Raw genomic sequence first — 18906 nt, 5'->3', positions numbered from 1 at the left:
TGAGATGTCTTCTCTTCAACTTTGACTTCACAAATTGTTGGAAAACTTAGGCTGCAATGTCTGTTTATGGGTAATTGGGCAAACTTGTTCATTAACCCATCTTTCCGTCATACCCTTTCTTTTTTTAGTAGTAGTAAAGCCTTTATTGGCATTATAAATTACAGTAAAACATTTATCAATAAAAAACAAACAAATAGAATGCATCAAATACATACACATACAAGTAGTTCCCATGAGTTCTGTTTGTGATTCCAGCTCTTGTCAGTATAAAGCCCGTCACACCCTTTCTTTTGTGCTGGGTCTGAAATTTTGCTGCCCTACATTTTTGGAAATGACAAAAGTGTCACTTTCAACGGTACAATCTATTCTACAGGTGTGTGACTTCCATTTGTTATGAAGGAGAAGCTTCGTGAGCACATCGGACAGACTGTAGTTGCCTCTATTCAATTTCACCTTTCTTCATTTACAACTGAGTGCTACTAATGGGGAAAAAAAACTGCTGGTGGTGTTGACTGGAGTATGGACTCCCTGTCAGGCAAAGAGGTTGACAATGAGGAGGAGGAAGTGGCAGCTGAGCACCTAAAACCAGAGGAGGCCATTGAAGTATCCAGGAGCCTCCTTGGGATTTGCAACTGAGCCCCAAAACTCTGAGTCAGCCCACTCACCCTGACATAGCCCTGGCTTCTGATTCGGACTTGGGCTCTGAATCTTCTACCCCAGAGCCTGCTGCTGAAGCAGAAGTCTCTCAAGGCTCTCAAAACCCTCAGCCCCGTCACCAAACTTGCCACTGTCATCAGTCATGGCACCCTTAAGTACAGATCGCCTGCTACTGGAAGTTGTGACATCCTGACGTTGTGCATTTCCCTGCTCCCTTTCCGCAGTGTTGATTGATGCTGGCAGGGACAATAAAATGCACAATGTTGTGAGAGACACCAAGTAAGTAGGATGTGATGATATGAGTAGGATGAGTGAGGAACTTTATTTGATATATTGCTTGATTCCAGCGATGGCCAGTTAGTACAGCATATCTCCACTTTTCGTGAAGCAAACTGCAAGAGAAGAAAGTTACGTTGAAATATCGAAATGGCTGTGCCAATTCTCTGCCTTACCTTTGAAGCTATATATTTATTTAGCATATTTTTATTGGAGGGAAGACCTTGATTGGGGGCTGGGAGGGGGGGCAAAGGCATTAATATCCTCGTAAGCCTGAGGGAGGAAATGGTGAGATGTTTTGTATGTATGTGGTAATTTGTAATTTCCTAGTTTACTTTTGCTGGCTGTTTCTCTAATAAAATGCACTGAAATGACTGAACATTAACAACAGAATGTAAAAGATCCTATTGAGAAATGTTTAATGCATCAGGTCACATCTGAAGAAAATGGCACTCCGGCTGGTAGAGCTTTCAGTTTCTCTCAGCTACACTTGCTGAAAGGGGCTATTAGCAGAGGTGGGATCCAGCAGGTTCCCAAGAGTAGGTTACTAATTATTTGTGTGTGCCGAGAGGGGGTTACTAATTGGTGATTTTGCCACATGATTTTTGCCTTAGTTACGCCCCTCCTCTCAGCAGTAGCGAGCAGAACTTGAAGCAGTCCAGCAGGAGGTGCACCAGCGTGCGTGGCAGCCTGCGCCTGCGTGCATTTATTTCCTCCAAGGGACTCTGCAAGCATGCATGGCCAAGCTGCCCCTTGCCACAGCCCCGCCCAGGAATGCCCCACCCCCGGAATCACTCTCTTTTCTTTTCACTTTCCTACATTCGTGTTCTCTTTTACGTCTTTTCTTTATATTGTTTGTGTGTTTTTAAGTTTCATTTTCATCTGTTAGTTAGGGGGAGAAAGGATCTTCAGTGTGATTTATATGCACTTGAAGAACCCTTTTGCAAAAGTGAAAGTTTGTCATAAGAACAGTGCGTGAAGCTTGATAAAACTCTGCTGTAGTTGCCTGGTTGGAGTCAGCTTCATACCATTATAATAAGATTATTTTCTGCAGTCTGTGGAGAACAAGGGCCAGTTTTTGCCATGAACACCACTTCTTAATATAAACAAACAATTTCTTCAGTCTCTTTGAAAATCTCCACATTTGTTTTTGTATGTCACTGCCATTTTGTAAACTTAAAAATAATATCTGAATTGTCCATTCTGATATGTTGCTGCTACCTTGTGGAAATTCTGACACTGCACTTCACCGCTGGGATTAAGGGTAGTCTTGGTTTTGTTTTTTATTTAATCATTTTTGGAACAAATTTCAGGAACAATGGAACTACTTGATCTTGTTAGCCTTATTTAACACGTTACATTATATTAAATAATGTCTGTTGTAGCTATCTCATTATATATTAAAGCTATCTCAATATATTAACTTATTAACCCATTGAATTTAAAATCCAATCCTGTTCTTTTCCCCAAGCAAACTAAATTCAAGTGCCTTGCACTTGGCCAGAACAGAGTGTAAGACCCACAGACAAATAAGGAACAGTTCAAAAAAGGTTTAATAGTGCTGTCAAACCAAGTCACTTTTGAACTCACTCCTGTGAAGTCTAACTAATAGAATACTTGCAATGCTGGAAACAATTGGAGATGGTTGAAGAATTTGCAGACGCCAACTTTTCCTTAACTGATTCTAAGGAAGTCTGCGCTGCTTGCTTCTTTTTCTTCTTCTGAGTTCTCCCTGTGCCTTTTAACTGGACTCTGTTTCCTTGCAGTTCTGTTAGAACTTGCTAACTGAGTTCTGTGGATCTCTGACACCTTAAACATCTGAGATATTGTTGTCTCCAGCCTACCCCAGACATCTGAACTAAAACATACTGTAAAACAGGAACTGCTAACTGACTATATTTTGCCAAAATCAGGAAGAATTTCAAGGTAGTACTTTATTCAATGATGTACTTTATTCTGTAAAAAGCTATGCAGGCTCTGTTCCCTTCCACCTCACTTCCCAAGAACCACAAAAAAAAAAGGAACAAAACATCTTGCATATTTTACTCTTGAAGTTAAATGTGTTTGAATAGGAAAATATTACATTTCATGTAACTTCGAGGCAATATGTGTAGATTAACCTTGGCTGTCAAAATGAAATTAATATTAAACCTTTTCCCTGTTCTCAATTTATATGGCAATGTGGGGGGGGGGTGTCTCTTCTTGAGAAGATTATATATTTGCTAAATCCTTTCAGCATGCAACCTGACTTAAAGATGGCTATTGATTTTCCCCTCCGTAATCTTCAAGAAAAAGACACTTTTTAGTTTAACAAATGAAAAGTGGCTTGACATGAGTATTTACAAAAAGGTTGCTGACCTCCAATTTTCATATAACTCAGGCCTTATTTGATTGAAGTTTTACAGTCTTCAATCATCCACTTACAAAAATTCCTGAGAAAAACAGATGGGAACCTGATATTTTAAAAAACTTGGTGGTCCCGCTGCCTTCATTTGTCAGCAGATGCTTGATTTGACTGCTGTAAAAAATCAATGTAATGTGCTGTTTGATCAACATTTCCTGGGAGGTGAGATTTTTGCAAATTTACAGCATTTCTATATACATAGTTGGAATGTTTGATTTGTTTTTGAAATACCTTTGGGCTGTGGTACTTGTTTTCATTACTGCATTGAGGAGATTTATATACTGAATTTAACACTAACAGCCCAGTCCAGGTTGGGGGCAAAATTGGCATCTGGATGTAGCTGAGGCCCATGCCAGCATGTTTGCCCACCCCCACCAGTGTAAGGGGCACCTCTGCTGGTGGGGGGCAAGGATGCCAGTGTGCAGACACCATTCAGCCCCACGGTGGCCAAATTGGAAGTAGGCACTGCCGGGGAGCTACACTGGCATCTGAGTGGAAGCCAGTGCAGGGGCGGGGGGGAGGGCAGGCCAAGGGTGTTCTGGGGGTGGAACGGACTATAGTTGGTTTCCACTGGGCTTCCAGCCTGGGAAAACCTCCCTCCATAACTGTGGCAGCATTCCATCCTATTTGGATCGCTCTGCCCAGTTAACTTATGTTTCACTTTTTGAGCATTCCAAGGGTGTGATCTCTTGAAACTTATATGCAAGAGACTGTCAGTATTATTATTCATATACATGATAGATGTGGGAGGAGACTAAGGCTATGTATATATAGCTAGTTGGTCAACACTTGTTTGAATATAATAACCTTGTTGCCTTCAGATGAACTGTTGGGCATGATGAAGATGGATTTCTTGGTGCCAGATTGTACAATTTTACCAATATGTACCAAGTGTAGAAATTGTTATTTACTATTTTTGGAGCAATATAAATATGTGCACTTTTGAAATATGTAAATATTTAAATGAATCCTTCAAATACTGATGATACTTTGCTCTAAATCTCTCCTACCATCTTTTCGTAGTAGTTTAATGACTTATTTTAATCTATAATATAAGGGCACAGAAGAGTCAGAATTTTTTGTTGTGCTGTTTTGATATTTATTTTCATATCCTTTACTTACTGATTGAGACTAGTGAGACTTTTAAAATCTTGACTTTGTCTGAATTAGTCCTAGATGGTTTGTAGTATTGAGGTTTAACTATATAAACAAAGAGCTGATTATAGGGGATATAAACAGAGGTAATTAATTCAATAAGTGAGGTGTTATCTGTGCCAATAGTACTCAGTCCATGGAGCACAGAGAACCACATCCTTAGGCTGAGTCTCACAGTTTATCTGTTGCTCCAGTAGTGGCTGTTTCAAGGTGGGAACCATCTAGCAACTGCAAGCCCTACTGCAGGAGGGTCTTGCCCACTCTCCTGAAATGAAGTGGATGCCACATCGGGGAATGGTGCTCAGAGGAGTCCCAGGTGGCATTTCAAAGAACCAGATGTGGCTCCCAAGTATCACTGATTTATGCACACGATAATGAGGTGATTGAATTAAGCTGGTTCCGTAACTTTGTATTGGTTGGTAATGCTACTCCTCTAGAACTTGCTAATAGTACTCATCCTTCTGACTTATACATAGCAATTGTACAATGGAGTTGTTCAAGAGAGCTTTTCCATAAAGGTCATACAGCCACACTGTAAAAGGGTAGTTCAGAAAGGTACTTTACAAAGGAGAAAAGAGTATATGGATTATACCACTACAAATGGGACATGTTTTCATTTTTCTACCCTTATTACCTTGTTGTCATTTTGTCTTCTAGTGCTGTGATACCATTTTTCTTAATTGTATTCACACTGAGTTTCATGCCTAATATACTTTGCTCATTCAGCTTTTGATAGGCCTAGTCCATTGCTCATTCGATGTCTCTTTATATTGATTGTATCAGCCTTCCCTGTGCTAATTAGGCTGGACTGTTAACAATGTACATGGTGTAAGTCTCTTGGAATCTCACTGAAAAAAAAGCAGACTATAAATTCAGAAATAAATAATTTCCTGCATTGGGTCAGAACACAAAGCATTGCTGCTGGTGGCACATTGAGTACTTCCTTCCTGCACTATCTCCTTGAAAGATGGGAAAGTCGTTTTGGACAGCATTCCTGGAACTGTAAGGGGCACCTGCTGGAAGAAGCTATTGCCCCTTTGTCCGTGCCTATGAGAATTCATAATGGTTGACTTTGGGCCAATCACTTTCTGTCAGTTTAAATTATTTCATAGGGTTCTTGTTAGGATAAATAAAAGAGGGGACCATGAGCTCACCTGGAGGATAAAAATGAAAGAAATGTGAGGGTGACATTTCAACTTTTATAGAAAGCTGTGGCAGATATTCATTAAAGGCCCTGGTGTTAAACAGTATAATTCCAATTTTAAAAATGTAGCAAATGAAAGACTGGAGGGAGGGAGAGAAGGATTGGGATGGGATGGGATGGGATGGGATTTGTATCCCACCCTATCCCCGCAGGGCTCCAGGCAAGTCACGATAGATCAGTTACACAGTCGCTAAAACGATTACCATAAAAACAAATCCAGTATTAAACAATAAAACAGTACAATAAAAACATTAAATAAATTACAGTACACTGGTCAATAGATTTCAAAGACCAGTAGCAGGCTAATAGATAGTACATAATCATCACCATCACCTTGACAGGCTTCAGTCAGACTCCAGTTTTCTGGGATGTCAACATGAAGGTGGTGGGGTGAACTGATGTTCATTCTGCAACACAAACACAGGACTCTTAAACGTCGTAAGCCCCAGTATAGAATCCTGGGGTGTTTGACATGTGTCTCAGTTTGTTTCTTTCTCTTTACAGCTGTGCCTGCAAACATTGCAGACCTAAGGAATTTGGAAGTACTCAATTTCTTCAACAATCAGATTGAGGAGTTACCTACCCAAATCAGCAGTCTTCAGAAGCTGAAACACTTGAATCTTGGGTGCGTACTGAAGGGCTTGTTGTAGTTGTTTAGACTCTCAATCGGATGCAATTCAGGAAACAATCCTCTTCCTTTTCTTGGAAAGACTGCTTTAGTATTGTTTTGGCGTTGTTTCTTTTCTATTTTAGTGGGTTCACAATGGCAGAAAAAGTTTCTCCCAACATCATCCTAAAAATAGAAATACATTACCTACTAATACTTAACTCACCTGTTTTCCCCAAACGAAAAGAAGATAGAACAATATAATGAGTTAGTAGTATGTTTAATGTGACTCTCCCCTAATTTCTTGACTTTTTAAATAGCAGTATATGATATACAAAGGGTGGAGCAACATTCCTTGGTTTTTATTAATTTGCGTTGACTCCCATGAGAGTAGTAATAAGTATCCATGCATTTGCTTGCTTCTGGACTCTATTACATGTAGAAGAAGAATTTGGATTTATACCCCACCTTTCTCTCCTGTAAGGAAGCTAAAAATGTCTTACAATCTCCTTTCCCTTCTTCTCCCCTTGTCCTTCCCCCCTCACAACAAACACCTTGTGAGGTAGGTGGGGCTGAGAGAGTTCCGAAGAACTATGACTAGGCCAAGGTCACCCAGCAGAAATGTATGAGTGCAGAAACACATCTGGTTCACTAGATAAACTCCGCCACTCAGGTGGAGGAGTGGGGAATCAAACCCAGTTCTCCAGATTAGAATCCACCTGCTCTTTACCACTACATCACGCTCAGTGCAAATTATTACTGCATATTTCATTTTTTGTCTCCATACATGCAATAGGTGGGACTATAGGTGTGTTTTGTTCTAATGGTTTCACTCACAAGCTGCCTGCAGGTTGTGTTCGGCATAGTCGTATGTTCAGCAAACTGTATTGGAACAGTTTGCACAGTTTCTGAGTTATACAAAAGTTCAGTTGCGCATATGCATTCTCACACTTCTTTCCGGGGACTCCCCCTTCTGCTGGCACCTCCCACTCTGAAGATAAATTAATCGAGGGTTTTGATTGTTGATACCATTCATAATTCTCTTGCATTGCAGGCCCAGAGCTTCCAGCATAGGAACCAGAAAAGAAATTGACCAGGGCTTTGCCTTTGGGGTGTATAACACCCACACCAGAAAGAAAAGGTTGTGTTTGTGAAAGGCAAGGGTTAGCATTACTGCTGACTGCAAAAGTGATATGTGTGACTTTGTCTCTAGGAGAGCCATCCCATGGTGACCTGGCACAGACTCAAGCAAGTGTAATCTGCAATTACTCAGCCACTATGCAAACGTAAAAGTGCTTAAAATACTACTTGCATGCAAATCTTTGAAAAGACTTGGCTTGACAAAAAGGGGGCAGTTCCAATAGTGCAAGTAGGACTGTTTGTTAGAGTTTTGCAAAGTTCTCAGTATACCTCATCATCAGCTGCTTTAGAAAGTCTCCAGTTTCAAAAGCGGTTGTCAGATATCATGGAATCATAGAGTTGGAATGGGCTGTGCAGACCATTTAGTCCAAACCTCTGCTCAGTGCAAACACAGGCAAAACATCCCTGCCAAGTTTTCGTCCAACTGCTGCTTGAAAACTGTCATTGGAGGTGGGGGAGCTCCCCACCTCCCTGGGCAGCCAATTCCACTGCTGAACAATTTAGTGTAAAAAAAAATCAGAATATCCAGCCAATACCTTTCCACCCATAATTTAAACCCATTATTGTGAGTCTTATCTTCTGCTGCCAACAAGAACAGCTCCCTGTGGCTCCTCTAAGTGACAGCCCTTCAAACTTAAAGTGAGCAATCAAGTCCGCCCTCAACCTCCTCTTCTTCATACTGATATCCTAGCTTACACCCTGTGTGGTAGTTTAGAGTGAGAATTAGTAACGTCTCCGAAGCTTCCCTGAGAATGTTAACAGTAGTGAAAAAAATATGTTCCTTCCACACTCCAAAGATGACAGAGTGCTGTGGTAGTTTAGAGCAGGTGGACTCCAATCTAGAGAACTGGGTTTGATTCCCCACTCTTCCTCACAAGCAGTGGGCTCTTATCTGGTGAACTGGATTTGTTTCCCTACTCCTATATATGAAGTTTGCTGGATGGCCTTGGGCTAGTCACAGTTTTCTCAGACCCCTCTCAGCCTCACCTGCCTCACAAAAGAAGGGAAGGAGTGTGTAAGCCATTTTGAGATTCCTTACAATTGAGAAAAACAGGTTATAAATCAAAACATCCCCTCTTCCTCCTGTTCTTCTTCTTCTTGTCAGCCACCTTTTAATCACCAAAAGGGATTGCGGGACTCACATATACAAAAGTTGTAGTAAGAAAGGGAAACAGGATTGAGTGGGAAAACTGGCATAGTACAACCCATTATCCCCAGAACCCTAAACTCAGAACTGACTCTGAATATTTTCTTTTGCTATTCAATGCCTGTATGAGCTTGCCATTTGCCTGTGGTTGCCAAGTTCCAAGTGGCACCTGGAGATCCTTCTATTACAACTGATCTCCATCTGATCAAGATCAATGGACCTGGGAAAAAAGGTCTGCTTTGGGAGGGTGGACTCTATGACATCATAACCTTTGGAGTTCCTTCCCCGAACCCTGCCCTTCCCAGGCCAGAAATCTCCAGGTATTTCCCAACTCAGAGTTGGCAAGCCTACGTTTACCTCATGTAAGCAGTTAGCCTCCTGGCTATCAACAAATCATGATCGTGTCCCACTTTTTTTTTAATGAAGTTTGTCTTGTTTTGCCGACTCTGGGTTAATGATTATTTTGCAGAGTGTCCTACATAACAAGCAGGCTGTCAATCACTTCACAGGCTGGTTGCAAAATTAGAGTAAAAATGTAGCAATGTATGTTGGATGCATTTGTTTTCCACATTAGATAGTAATAGGTGATCCTGTTAATTGGCTAAACATTTTTGCTTTCCACTGGCATACTTTCTCTCTAGATTGTGTGGAGAATTCCCTGGTGGGATCTGGTTTGTTTGTCTGTTTGTTTGATCACTGAGATAAACTTACTGTTGAATCATCCAAATATAGGTAAAGATGCGTGTTGCAAAGCAAGTGAGGTCTAACAATTGTTAGGGCATTGATGGATTAAAATGAGTACACTTGGGTTGGATATTTGGATCTTCCCACCCTTCTTATTGTTAATTCCTGTAGCTTAGGGTCAAAAAGAATAAAATGCTGGAAGCTCACTGATCAGATCCTCTAAGTGTGTTTCTTTAAATATTAACTTCCTCACCATGTAGTTTGGCTGATCAAAACATCTGTTTTATTTTCTAAGGCTGATATGACCAAGGGGTAATTGTTTAGGTTAGTGAAACTATGAGGGAGTAGAAAGACTGAACTCTGTATCCTCTTTAGATTGAAACCGTTGAAAGATCTGTGATCTGTGTTTTGTCTGGTTTGACATCTCAAAACCTGACCAGGGCTGATTAACAACAAAACCTCTGTAAAATTCTTTCCAGTGTTCAGTAAGCAGTTTAGTTTCTTTCATTCTTTCTTGCCCTTTCCACACATGCACGGAAATGATCCTCCACCGGCATAATTTATGCCAATGGGGGCTCAGGGACCATTTGCATGCTAGCGTGCAAGCGGCCCCCACTTCCCCCCACTTTCCCCCCAGCCAGTCAGCCCCCTCCACCAGGGGTCGGAGGGCAGCGTGGGTGGGTCTCTGCAGCCCTCCAGAGCGACGTTGGACATGAAGGTCAGTAGAGGCGATGGGGAAGACTCCTCTTTACAACAACCTCGCTCATTGAGCGAGGTTTAAAGCAGTGCCTTCACACCATTCCCGTGCAGCCAGGCACTGGCGTTCCTGCCTAGGGACATGGGGTACCCCTTGTCCCCGGGCGCATTGATTGAGGCCACTTGGGGGGCGCCAAAACATCCTCCTACAGAGCGAGGTATTGAGCAAGCCCTAGAAAGGAAGCACTGAAGCAGCCAACTGCTCCCTGTGCCTATCGTAGCCCCGCCCACTCTGTACGGTGGCCTGGAGTGTCCAGGGGGCGGGGGAGAAGTCCCACTGGGCTCCCAGGAGCAGGACTGGGGAGCTCCTCCTCCCCTCCCTCTAACCCAGCATGCCTTATTCGCCTTAAATTAAGTGTGGCATTACTCAGAAGCCTTCTTCCCCGGCAGCCGGGCGCCGGCAGGCACAGAAAAAGGCAAGCTGAGCAGGGAGCCCAGAAGCAGCAGCAGAACTGAAGATGATGCTGACGTTTGCTTGGTAAACCTTCAGATGGGGGGGGGTGACTTGTGAGAGATTTACATGCTTAAAAGTTAATTCCCCTTGCACTGGCTTGGAGCTGTTTCTCAGGCTAGCAGCCTACCTCCACAGGGTTGGTGTGAGGACACAATTAGGAAAGTGGGTGGGGAGAGAGCCATGGCCTGTCTTTGCCTGGGGGGTAGGAGAGGTGATTTGTGAGAGATGATGCTGACGCTTTGCTTGGTAAACCTTCACAGATGGGGGGCTTTACCTTGTGAGGAGATTTACGATGCTTAAAAAGTTAATTCCCCACTTGAGCTGTTTCTCGTAGGCTAGCAGCCTACCTCATAGGTGTTGTGTGAGGACACAATTAGGAAAGAGAGTTGGTGGGGAGAAAGCCATGTATGTTTTGCTGGTGGTGGGAGGTGTTTTGTGAGCTGGTGCAAAAAATCATTGTTTGGTCATTGTGGGGGAGGGTGGTCGTCCATACCTGGGGTGGGGGTGGGGGGGCACCAAACTCAGATTTTGTCCCCGGGCTCCAGTTTGCCTAGATTCGCCCCTGCAGCCAGGACAGCGCTGCTGTGATGCAGCAGCGCCTCCTGTGTGAACGGCAGCCCAGGGACGGCATTTTTGCTGTCCCTTGGCCACTGTATTTCGCCCGTGCAGAAAGGGCCTCTGAGTCCAGTTCATACACTTGCTGAATAGAATGGGAGTCCCTTCCCTGTTGATCCATTTTCCCCTGGTAACTTCTGTTGAGAGGCACCAGGGCCTCTTCCGCGCATGCAGGATAATGCACTTTCAGTCCACTTTCACAATTGTTTGCAAGTGGATTTTGCTGTTCCGCACAGCTGCAAAGTGGATTGAAAGTGGATTGAAAGTGCATTATTCTGCATGTGCAGAAGGGGCCTGCATGTGTCAACTGATATACACTGTTCTTTCTCCTATACCCTTTTCCACCCAAAGATCTAAGTAGAATTGTAAATTAATCTGCCACTTCTTCTTGGGCCTTATTTGCGATAGAATGCTCCGCTGGGGTCCAATGCTCCGCTGCCTTTTTCTGTTCTAGTGCCTTCCATTTTCCGTCAGCTTCAGAAACCTCTGTGCAGCCACAATTTTGTAAAACATTTCCAGATATTTCCTCTGCTTGCAGCTCAACTGAAGGCCGTTTCACTGTAAAAAGTTTGTTTTTCCTGGTGATCCCATGCATGGGTTGGGTTTTTTTAAAAATGAGAAATCTTTGTAGCTGTGACAGCACATCTAAGAATCACAACTGCTGGAAAGGCTGGTCTGCCTCCCTTTAAGACACAGTGGATAGACCTGTCCTCCATGGATGACAGACTTACCCATTACTTTCAATCACAGGTAGAAAGCCCTCAGCAGAGGGCAGGTCTAACCATTACTTTCAATCAAGGATAGACTTGTCCTCCGCTAAGGACTGATCTACATGTGATTGAAAGTAATGGGTTTACCCATTGCTGCTTAATGGGAGGTAGACCAGCCCTCCTAGCGGCTACAATTCTTAGATGTTGTTGTCATAGCTACAAAGATTTCTCATTCAAAACCAAAGAAGGTAAAGACAAGTGTGCGGGATCACCAGGAAAAAACCAACATTATTCATCAACTTGAAATGGCCTTCAGATGAACTGAAAGCCAAGGAAACTCCTGGGAACATTCTGCAAATGGCAACAAATGCACAGAGGCTCCTGAAGCTGTTACAAAAAAGATGGCCACTAGAAAAAAGAAAGTAAGAGCTGTAAGGTGGAGTGGGGGGGGGGGGGCAGGTTTTGCTGACAGTTGTTTGATGCACCAGAAATACTGTTTTATCAGACTACCATGTTTAATAGTGCGCAGAATGATGGTTTTGATGCAGACTGTGCTTAAAATTGATTCTTTAATGCTCATAGACATTCGGGACTATGTTCCCTTGCAGAAACACAGTCCTTTGACTTCCACCGAACCTCAACTGACCACACTTAAATCTTTTGGTGGAAAAGCATATAGCAGCATCTCCTCTCTAGCCTGAAATTCTGTGTTCTTTCATTCTATTTCATTCTTGCAAATGTAGAAGAAGAACAAGAGTTTGGATTTATATCCCCTCTTTCCAGTAAGGAGACTCAAAGGGGCTTACAATCTCCTTTTTTAATCTGGAGGAACCGGGTTTGATTCCCAGCTCTGCTGCCTGAGCTGTGGAGGCTTATCTGGGGAATTCAGATTAGCTTGTACACTCCCACACACGCCAGCTTGGGCTAGTCACAGCTTCTCGGAGCTCTCTCAGCCCCACCTACCTCACAGGGTGTTTGTTGTGAGGGGGGAAGGGCAAGGAGATTGTAAGCCCCTTTGAGTCTCCTGCAGGAGAGAAAGGGGGGGATATAAATCTAAACTCTTCTTCTTCTTCCCTCCCCACCACAACAAACACCCTGTGAAGTGGGTGGGGTTGAGAGATCTCTGAAGAACTGTGACTAGCCCAAGGTCACCCAGCTGGCATGTGTTGGAGTGCACAAGCTAATCTGGTTCACCAGATAAGCCTCCACAGCTCAAGTGGCAGAGTAGGAAATCAAACCCGGTTCTCCAGATTAGAGTGCACCTGCTCTTAGCCACTATACCACGCTGGCTGTCCATGTAGAATGCTTCTTTCATACAGCATGATGTGAGAAGGCAGCCAGCAGGGTTGTGATGTTGCCAGAGTATCCCTGCAAATTAAGCTTTGCCACAGTACCAGAAGGGGAGCCTAGTGAGCCACCAGCTAGAACCACTAAGACCTTGCATAGAGGAAGCCATGGGAGTCAAAACAGATGTTGGGGGTTTGTGGGAGAATCATTCCCTGAACAGAGGATCTGGCCAGCTTCTTATCCATCCATGAACCCCAGACAATGTTGCCATGGCAGCCCGCCAGACTTCCTGCAAAGCAATCCTCACAGGACATTCTGTAGGCTAGAATTTCCTGGCACTCAGCTCAGTAACCATGAGAGGGTAAGGACTGAGCCATCCTGTTAACATTCCAAAGGACCCAGATTAGATTGATGCTGAGTATTACATGCAAGGCCATAGTAGAGTAGCTGCTGCATGTACCACCTTGAAGTGATAGGTGGCCCCAGACATCCAGTCAACTCCATCATCCCACAGCTGCATCCATTCTTTCACTTCCGATGCATCATTTTTGCGGGGGCTTGAACTCTGTATAACTACAGATAAAACCCATATTTTGTCTTTGGGTGGCCCAGTATACCATAACTATGGTGGGCTAGAAGGTTCATACTTTGGCTATGAGCTCATGGTGTGGTGTGAGACAACCCTCTGCCTCTTCATTTCATGGGAGGAGTAATACTGGCTTGCCTTTAAGGTTGCTTTGAGAATTACTGAAGTGAAATAGTTGAGCATTGTGGACAATGTGTTTGTTTATTTTAGATATTTATACTCTGCCCTTCTCCCCAATGGGGATCCAAAGCTATTGCTTTTCATTTTATCCTTACAACAATCCTGTGAATTGGTCAAGTTGAGAAACAGTGACTGGCCCAAGGTCACCCAGAGTGGGGATTCAAACATGGGACTCCCAGGTCCTAGCCCAGCATTTAAATGACTACGCCACATTTGGCTTATCAATAATGGGGAGGCCGGCCTTTGGGGAGGCCGGCCGCTGATGGTGTGCGCCCTTCCTGTCCCTCCCTTTATCACTCTGGGAGTTCGCAACATCTATACCGCTTTCCTCTTCGGGAGGGGGTTTTATTGATAATTTTAACGCTGGACGCCATATGGTTTATACGGAACGCTGTAATTTTATGTAATTTTATATATTTAATGATGTTACTGATTTTAAATGTTATTGTTATTGCTACATTGTTTATAATATCTGTTGTTCACCGCCCAGAGCCCCTAGGGGATGGGGCAATTTATAAATGCAATAATTAATTAATTAATTAATTAATTAATTAATTAATAAAGTAAAGGCTCAGAATCTCCAAAATGGTTGGAAGTGGAGGGATTTCTTCAGGGATTGGTTCATGCTCTAAGTATTATGATTAGAACAAACTAAACGTAGTTGTATTGATCCTGAGTTTGCTAAATGTGCTCAGTTTTTTAATCACAATATTTTTATTTCCAGTTCCAGATTATTGGATAACTCACATTTGCGATGTCTGCAGTCTGATTGAGTTGGGCTTCTGTACAAACATGCTGCTTTTGCCCATTCCGAATTTAAACTGGCTGTGCTTTTTTCATGTACTTCTATTTTATTTCATGTTTTTAGTTTTGATTCTTGTACTTTGCTTTGTGTGACACCTGGTAGCAGAGAAGATGGCTTGCAAATGTTAGACTGAATAAATAAATAGAGATGTTGCCTTAAACTGAGACGCGCACTTTCTAGTCATCGCTTGCTTTTTATGCCAAACTGTGTCCACTTTACTGTCTTCCTTTTTTGTAGCATGAACAGGCTCAACTCCTTGCCACGAGGTTTTGGCTCCCTCCCAGCCCTGGAGGTTCTTGACCTGACGTACAATAACTTAAATGAAAATTCACTGCCTGGAAACTTCTTTTATCTAAGTAAGGAACTGATCTTTAAAAACGCTTTAAATTATTTTGAAAAGTCGCTTTGCTTTCTGCAGGTGAAATTTATTTGAGAGAGACTGAACTCTAAAGAGAATATTTTAGATATATATTTTCTTCCTCCTATGAGCTTCCTTGAATATTTTTCAGCATAGTTCAGCAATATATGTCTATGATCTACAATCACCTGATGCTGGTAGAAGTTAAGTGGACTCAGCTGACAATGTTGTATGAGCTGCTTACTTGGTTATATTTTCTAGCATTTTATTCCATTTCACACTTAACTGCAGCTTTGGCAAATATAGCACCTTCCTAGGTCAGTGAAGGAGAAATGTAAGATAGCTAGCGATTCACTCCCAATCTGCTTTTCTTGACTGAAACTGAATTTGTTTTAAAATGTTTTACTTGTTTAAAAATGTCTTACTTGTTTAAAAATGAGATTTGTCGTATGTTATATATGTCATACACATAATTAAATGTATATGACATATACAAAAATTTATTCCTACAAATAGAACTACTGTTTAATTTTGGACAATGACTGACCATTGCTTCCTCTGTGATGTAGGATGCAAATGTTAGCCTTCCCCCCACACACACAAGCATGCACTCCTCCTGTGTAACTGGAAATGACAATCTTGATCTAAGTTTGCCAATTCTGTCTACTACTGAAGGATCTTCAGTATAAATATCCTTTCTCCCCCCCTAGATTTTCAAGTGTGTTCTGAGCCTTAAGGGGCATAAATAAAAATAAAACTAATTAAAATGCCATGTTTCTTCTTTTGTTCTGCCCTCCTCAAATGTTGTCTGACTTTGGTTCAAACAGAAGATTTGTATAAATACACAAAAAGTTGGTATGTTATGTTAAATTTATTTATTTATTTATTTATTTATTTATTTATTTATTAATTATTCCACTTATATACCGCCCTCCCCCAAAGGGCTCAGATTGTCTTCTAGTTTGCAGACATAATAGATAAGTAGGGGCCAGAACGTTTTGGGATGTGTGCAGGGGATAAGTTTCTGTTTCACATTTGGATAATGATTGGGAATTGAAGGTAATAGATTTGGGCTCGTGTCCTGGCAGCTACACATGAAAACTCTGTTCTCCAAGCTGCCATCGTCTGATGTTGTAGGAGTGGTTAATTGTTTCAGTCCTTTTGGATATAGATGTTTTCCTGAGCAGGCCAGCAGTACAATAAGCCAGTAAATCTAAGTTTGACCCGCTTGTTATTGTTGTGAGCCTTGGGTATGTCAAAGGCTTTTCACCAAGTCAGGGTTATTAATCAAACCTGACACTTCAGTATTGATCAGGCCTCAAACGGTCGGGTTGTATGCCACCCTGTTTATATATTGCTGTTTAATTTGCAGCCACCTTGCGTGCACTCTATCTAAGTGACAACGATTTTGAAATCCTGCCACAAGATATTGGGAAGCTCACAAAGTTGCAGATAGTAAGTAATTTATCTAAATTCTTGAAAAAAATCAATTCACTTTTGCGGCCCTGGTAAGAGTAGAATCAAGTCAATTTGCAAAAAGTGGGGAGGGGGGGTGAAGGAGTTAGCCTCCTGTGTCTGGCAATTGCCTACTGTTAATCAGCAGGCTCTTGTAAGTAAATTGGAGGAGTTAAATTTGTGGGGTGAGAGGAAGTGGCAGAAAGATAAAGGTCTGTATGAGACAGCTTTGCAAGATATTTGACTATGATGGGGTTCTGCCCCCCCCCCCCAAATAACTGCTTCCTTTCAACTGTGTGCCTGTCTCGCCCACTGTCTTCTTAAAGCTTAGCCTTCGGGATAATGACTTGATATCGTTGCCTAAAGAAATTGGTGAACTCACTCAGCTTAAAGAACTTCATATCCAAGGGAACCGACTCACCGTGCTGCCTCCAGAACTAGGTAAGACTTGTAGATTTTGTGGTTAAAGATGTCATGTTACATTATTTATTAGTGCAATCATTGACCAGGCATACAAATAGAATAATAGCATTTAAAACCTCCAAAGCTCTAAATGAGACTTCTACTCTGTATAAAAATAATCCACAATACCAAGCATGGCATAAGAAGAAAAATCTAAAGGAAAGGTAATTAAATATCTTAAAAAATCATTACTCTGTTTGACATTTCTGTATGCTTAAAGATGGTTAAGGGGAGATGGAACTCAGACTCATTTTTGTTGGTAACCTAAGCTGGTCATTAATGTCTCTTTTGAAAGAAACAAAACTATTTCTGCTTCTGTTGTAATACGAAGCCCTCACAAACATGGTTTTGTTCCATATAATAAAAGGAAATTTGTATATGAGTGTTTGTATATATGTGTATGTGTGTGTGTAATAACTGTTTGATAACTCAATAGGTTGCTTGGCTATTAGCACATTGGGTTTGAGTAAAGTGTGGTTGGAAGTAGGCAGGCAAGTTCTTAGGGTATCTTAAGCATTGTGTCTCCAAAATGCAATTCATGAGATAGTGAGTCGGATGCATGGTTTACAGTTTCATAAGATCTTGTCCCTTTTTCTGGATTTAAATCATGAGCTACTGCAACAGCACAGTTGCAATCAACTGCACACAAGTGTCAAGAAACACTAAATGTTGTTGGTATATACATTCTAGTGATTGACCAACAGATTCATTGTTTTATAAGGATACCTGATTTGGAAAAAGAAATCTGTATTAGCAAAAGCAATGCAGCAGATATAATTGGCAAGATGAGTGTGGTGTAGGGCTCCTGATGTTCATGGACAACAATTTCCTATCAGCCCCTGTCAGAATGGCCAATTGGCCAATTGGCCATGCTGATGGGAATTGTAGTCCATGAACATCTGGCGCACCATAGGTTGACCATCACTATGTTAGAGGATTAGACTACGATCTGGGAGACCCAGGATGGAATCCAGTAACCCACACACATTACCTAACCTGCCTTACACGGTTGTCAAGAGGGTAAAATGGGGGAGAGAAGAACAATGTAAGCAGCTTAGCATTCCTGTTGGGAGAAATGCAAGGGATAAATGGAGTACATGAAATATTCTGACATTTGTTCTGTCTGCCTGTATATTTAATGCTGTTTTAAAATATTTATGTGATGGGATGTTAAGGCATACTCGTAACTAATCATGGATAAATCAAGTGTCATTGATACCATAATGGAAAGATTACACTTTGCAGATGTACAGGATACCAATGTTGTCTGAGTACTGAAGATGAGCCAGTTCTTTATAGCGTTTATTTCATATTTATGTTTACAAACAAAGCAGTTAACACTACCTCAGATAGGAAACCAAGAACACTGGAAGAAACCAATAGGGAGAAGGTAAGAAGAAGAGGGGAATTAAATTAACAGGAAAGAGGACAGACTTCATATTTCTGTTCAGATACACATATCACTTACATTTTAGTAATGTGACTATGATATGCCAGGGCCTATTCCAACAAATTAAAGTGGCAGATAAAGGAAGCAGTAATAATAACAAACAAAATGTTGTTGCAGAACTAGAATACTCCAAACTGTTAATGAGGTGATTGTGCTTCTTTTAAAAAAACAATCCCTGTACCCATTTTAGTTATACAGCTTCCAAGCAGCTATGAATCTTCCATAGCTCGCCATTTCTCTTTCTCTATTTGTATGGGAAGGCAGAAATATTTCATAGAAATGCTAAGTTACAATAAGCAAATTACGTGTTTGATCCCTACATTCCCCAAGGTGTCTTTATTTAGCCCATAAGGGCTTATTTGAAACCTGTGACTTACATTCCACTTCTAAAAGGGCATTTTTAGACTTCATGGCAGAAGTCAATTTGAAAATGGGATGGGCAGGTTTCTACCTGTTAGAAACAGTATATTAGAGTGAGATGCTAACTCAATGAGTTTTGTTCACAATATCAATA

General features: G+C 41.8%; 1 protein-coding gene across 1 annotated transcript in view; it reads left to right on the top strand.

Moving 5' to 3' along the window:
* Nucleotides 1-18906, top strand: part of RSU1 (Ras suppressor protein 1) — a 71688-nt gene that overhangs the window by 12032 nt on the left and 40750 nt on the right. Inside the window, exons 4-7 of the mRNA XM_048511869.1 lie at nt 6201-6321; nt 14905-15023; nt 16398-16480; nt 16807-16921. Coding sequence (XP_048367826.1) covers nt 6201-6321; nt 14905-15023; nt 16398-16480; nt 16807-16921 — 438 coding nt within the window. The remainder of the gene's footprint in view (nt 1-6200; nt 6322-14904; nt 15024-16397; nt 16481-16806; nt 16922-18906) is intronic.

Source organism: Sphaerodactylus townsendi, linkage group LG11, assembly GCF_021028975.2.
Source record: "Sphaerodactylus townsendi isolate TG3544 linkage group LG11, MPM_Stown_v2.3, whole genome shotgun sequence".
In the NCBI taxonomy this organism is placed as follows: Eukaryota; Metazoa; Chordata; class Lepidosauria; order Squamata; family Sphaerodactylidae; genus Sphaerodactylus; species Sphaerodactylus townsendi.
This window is presented reverse-complemented; position numbering and strand designations above follow the sequence as displayed.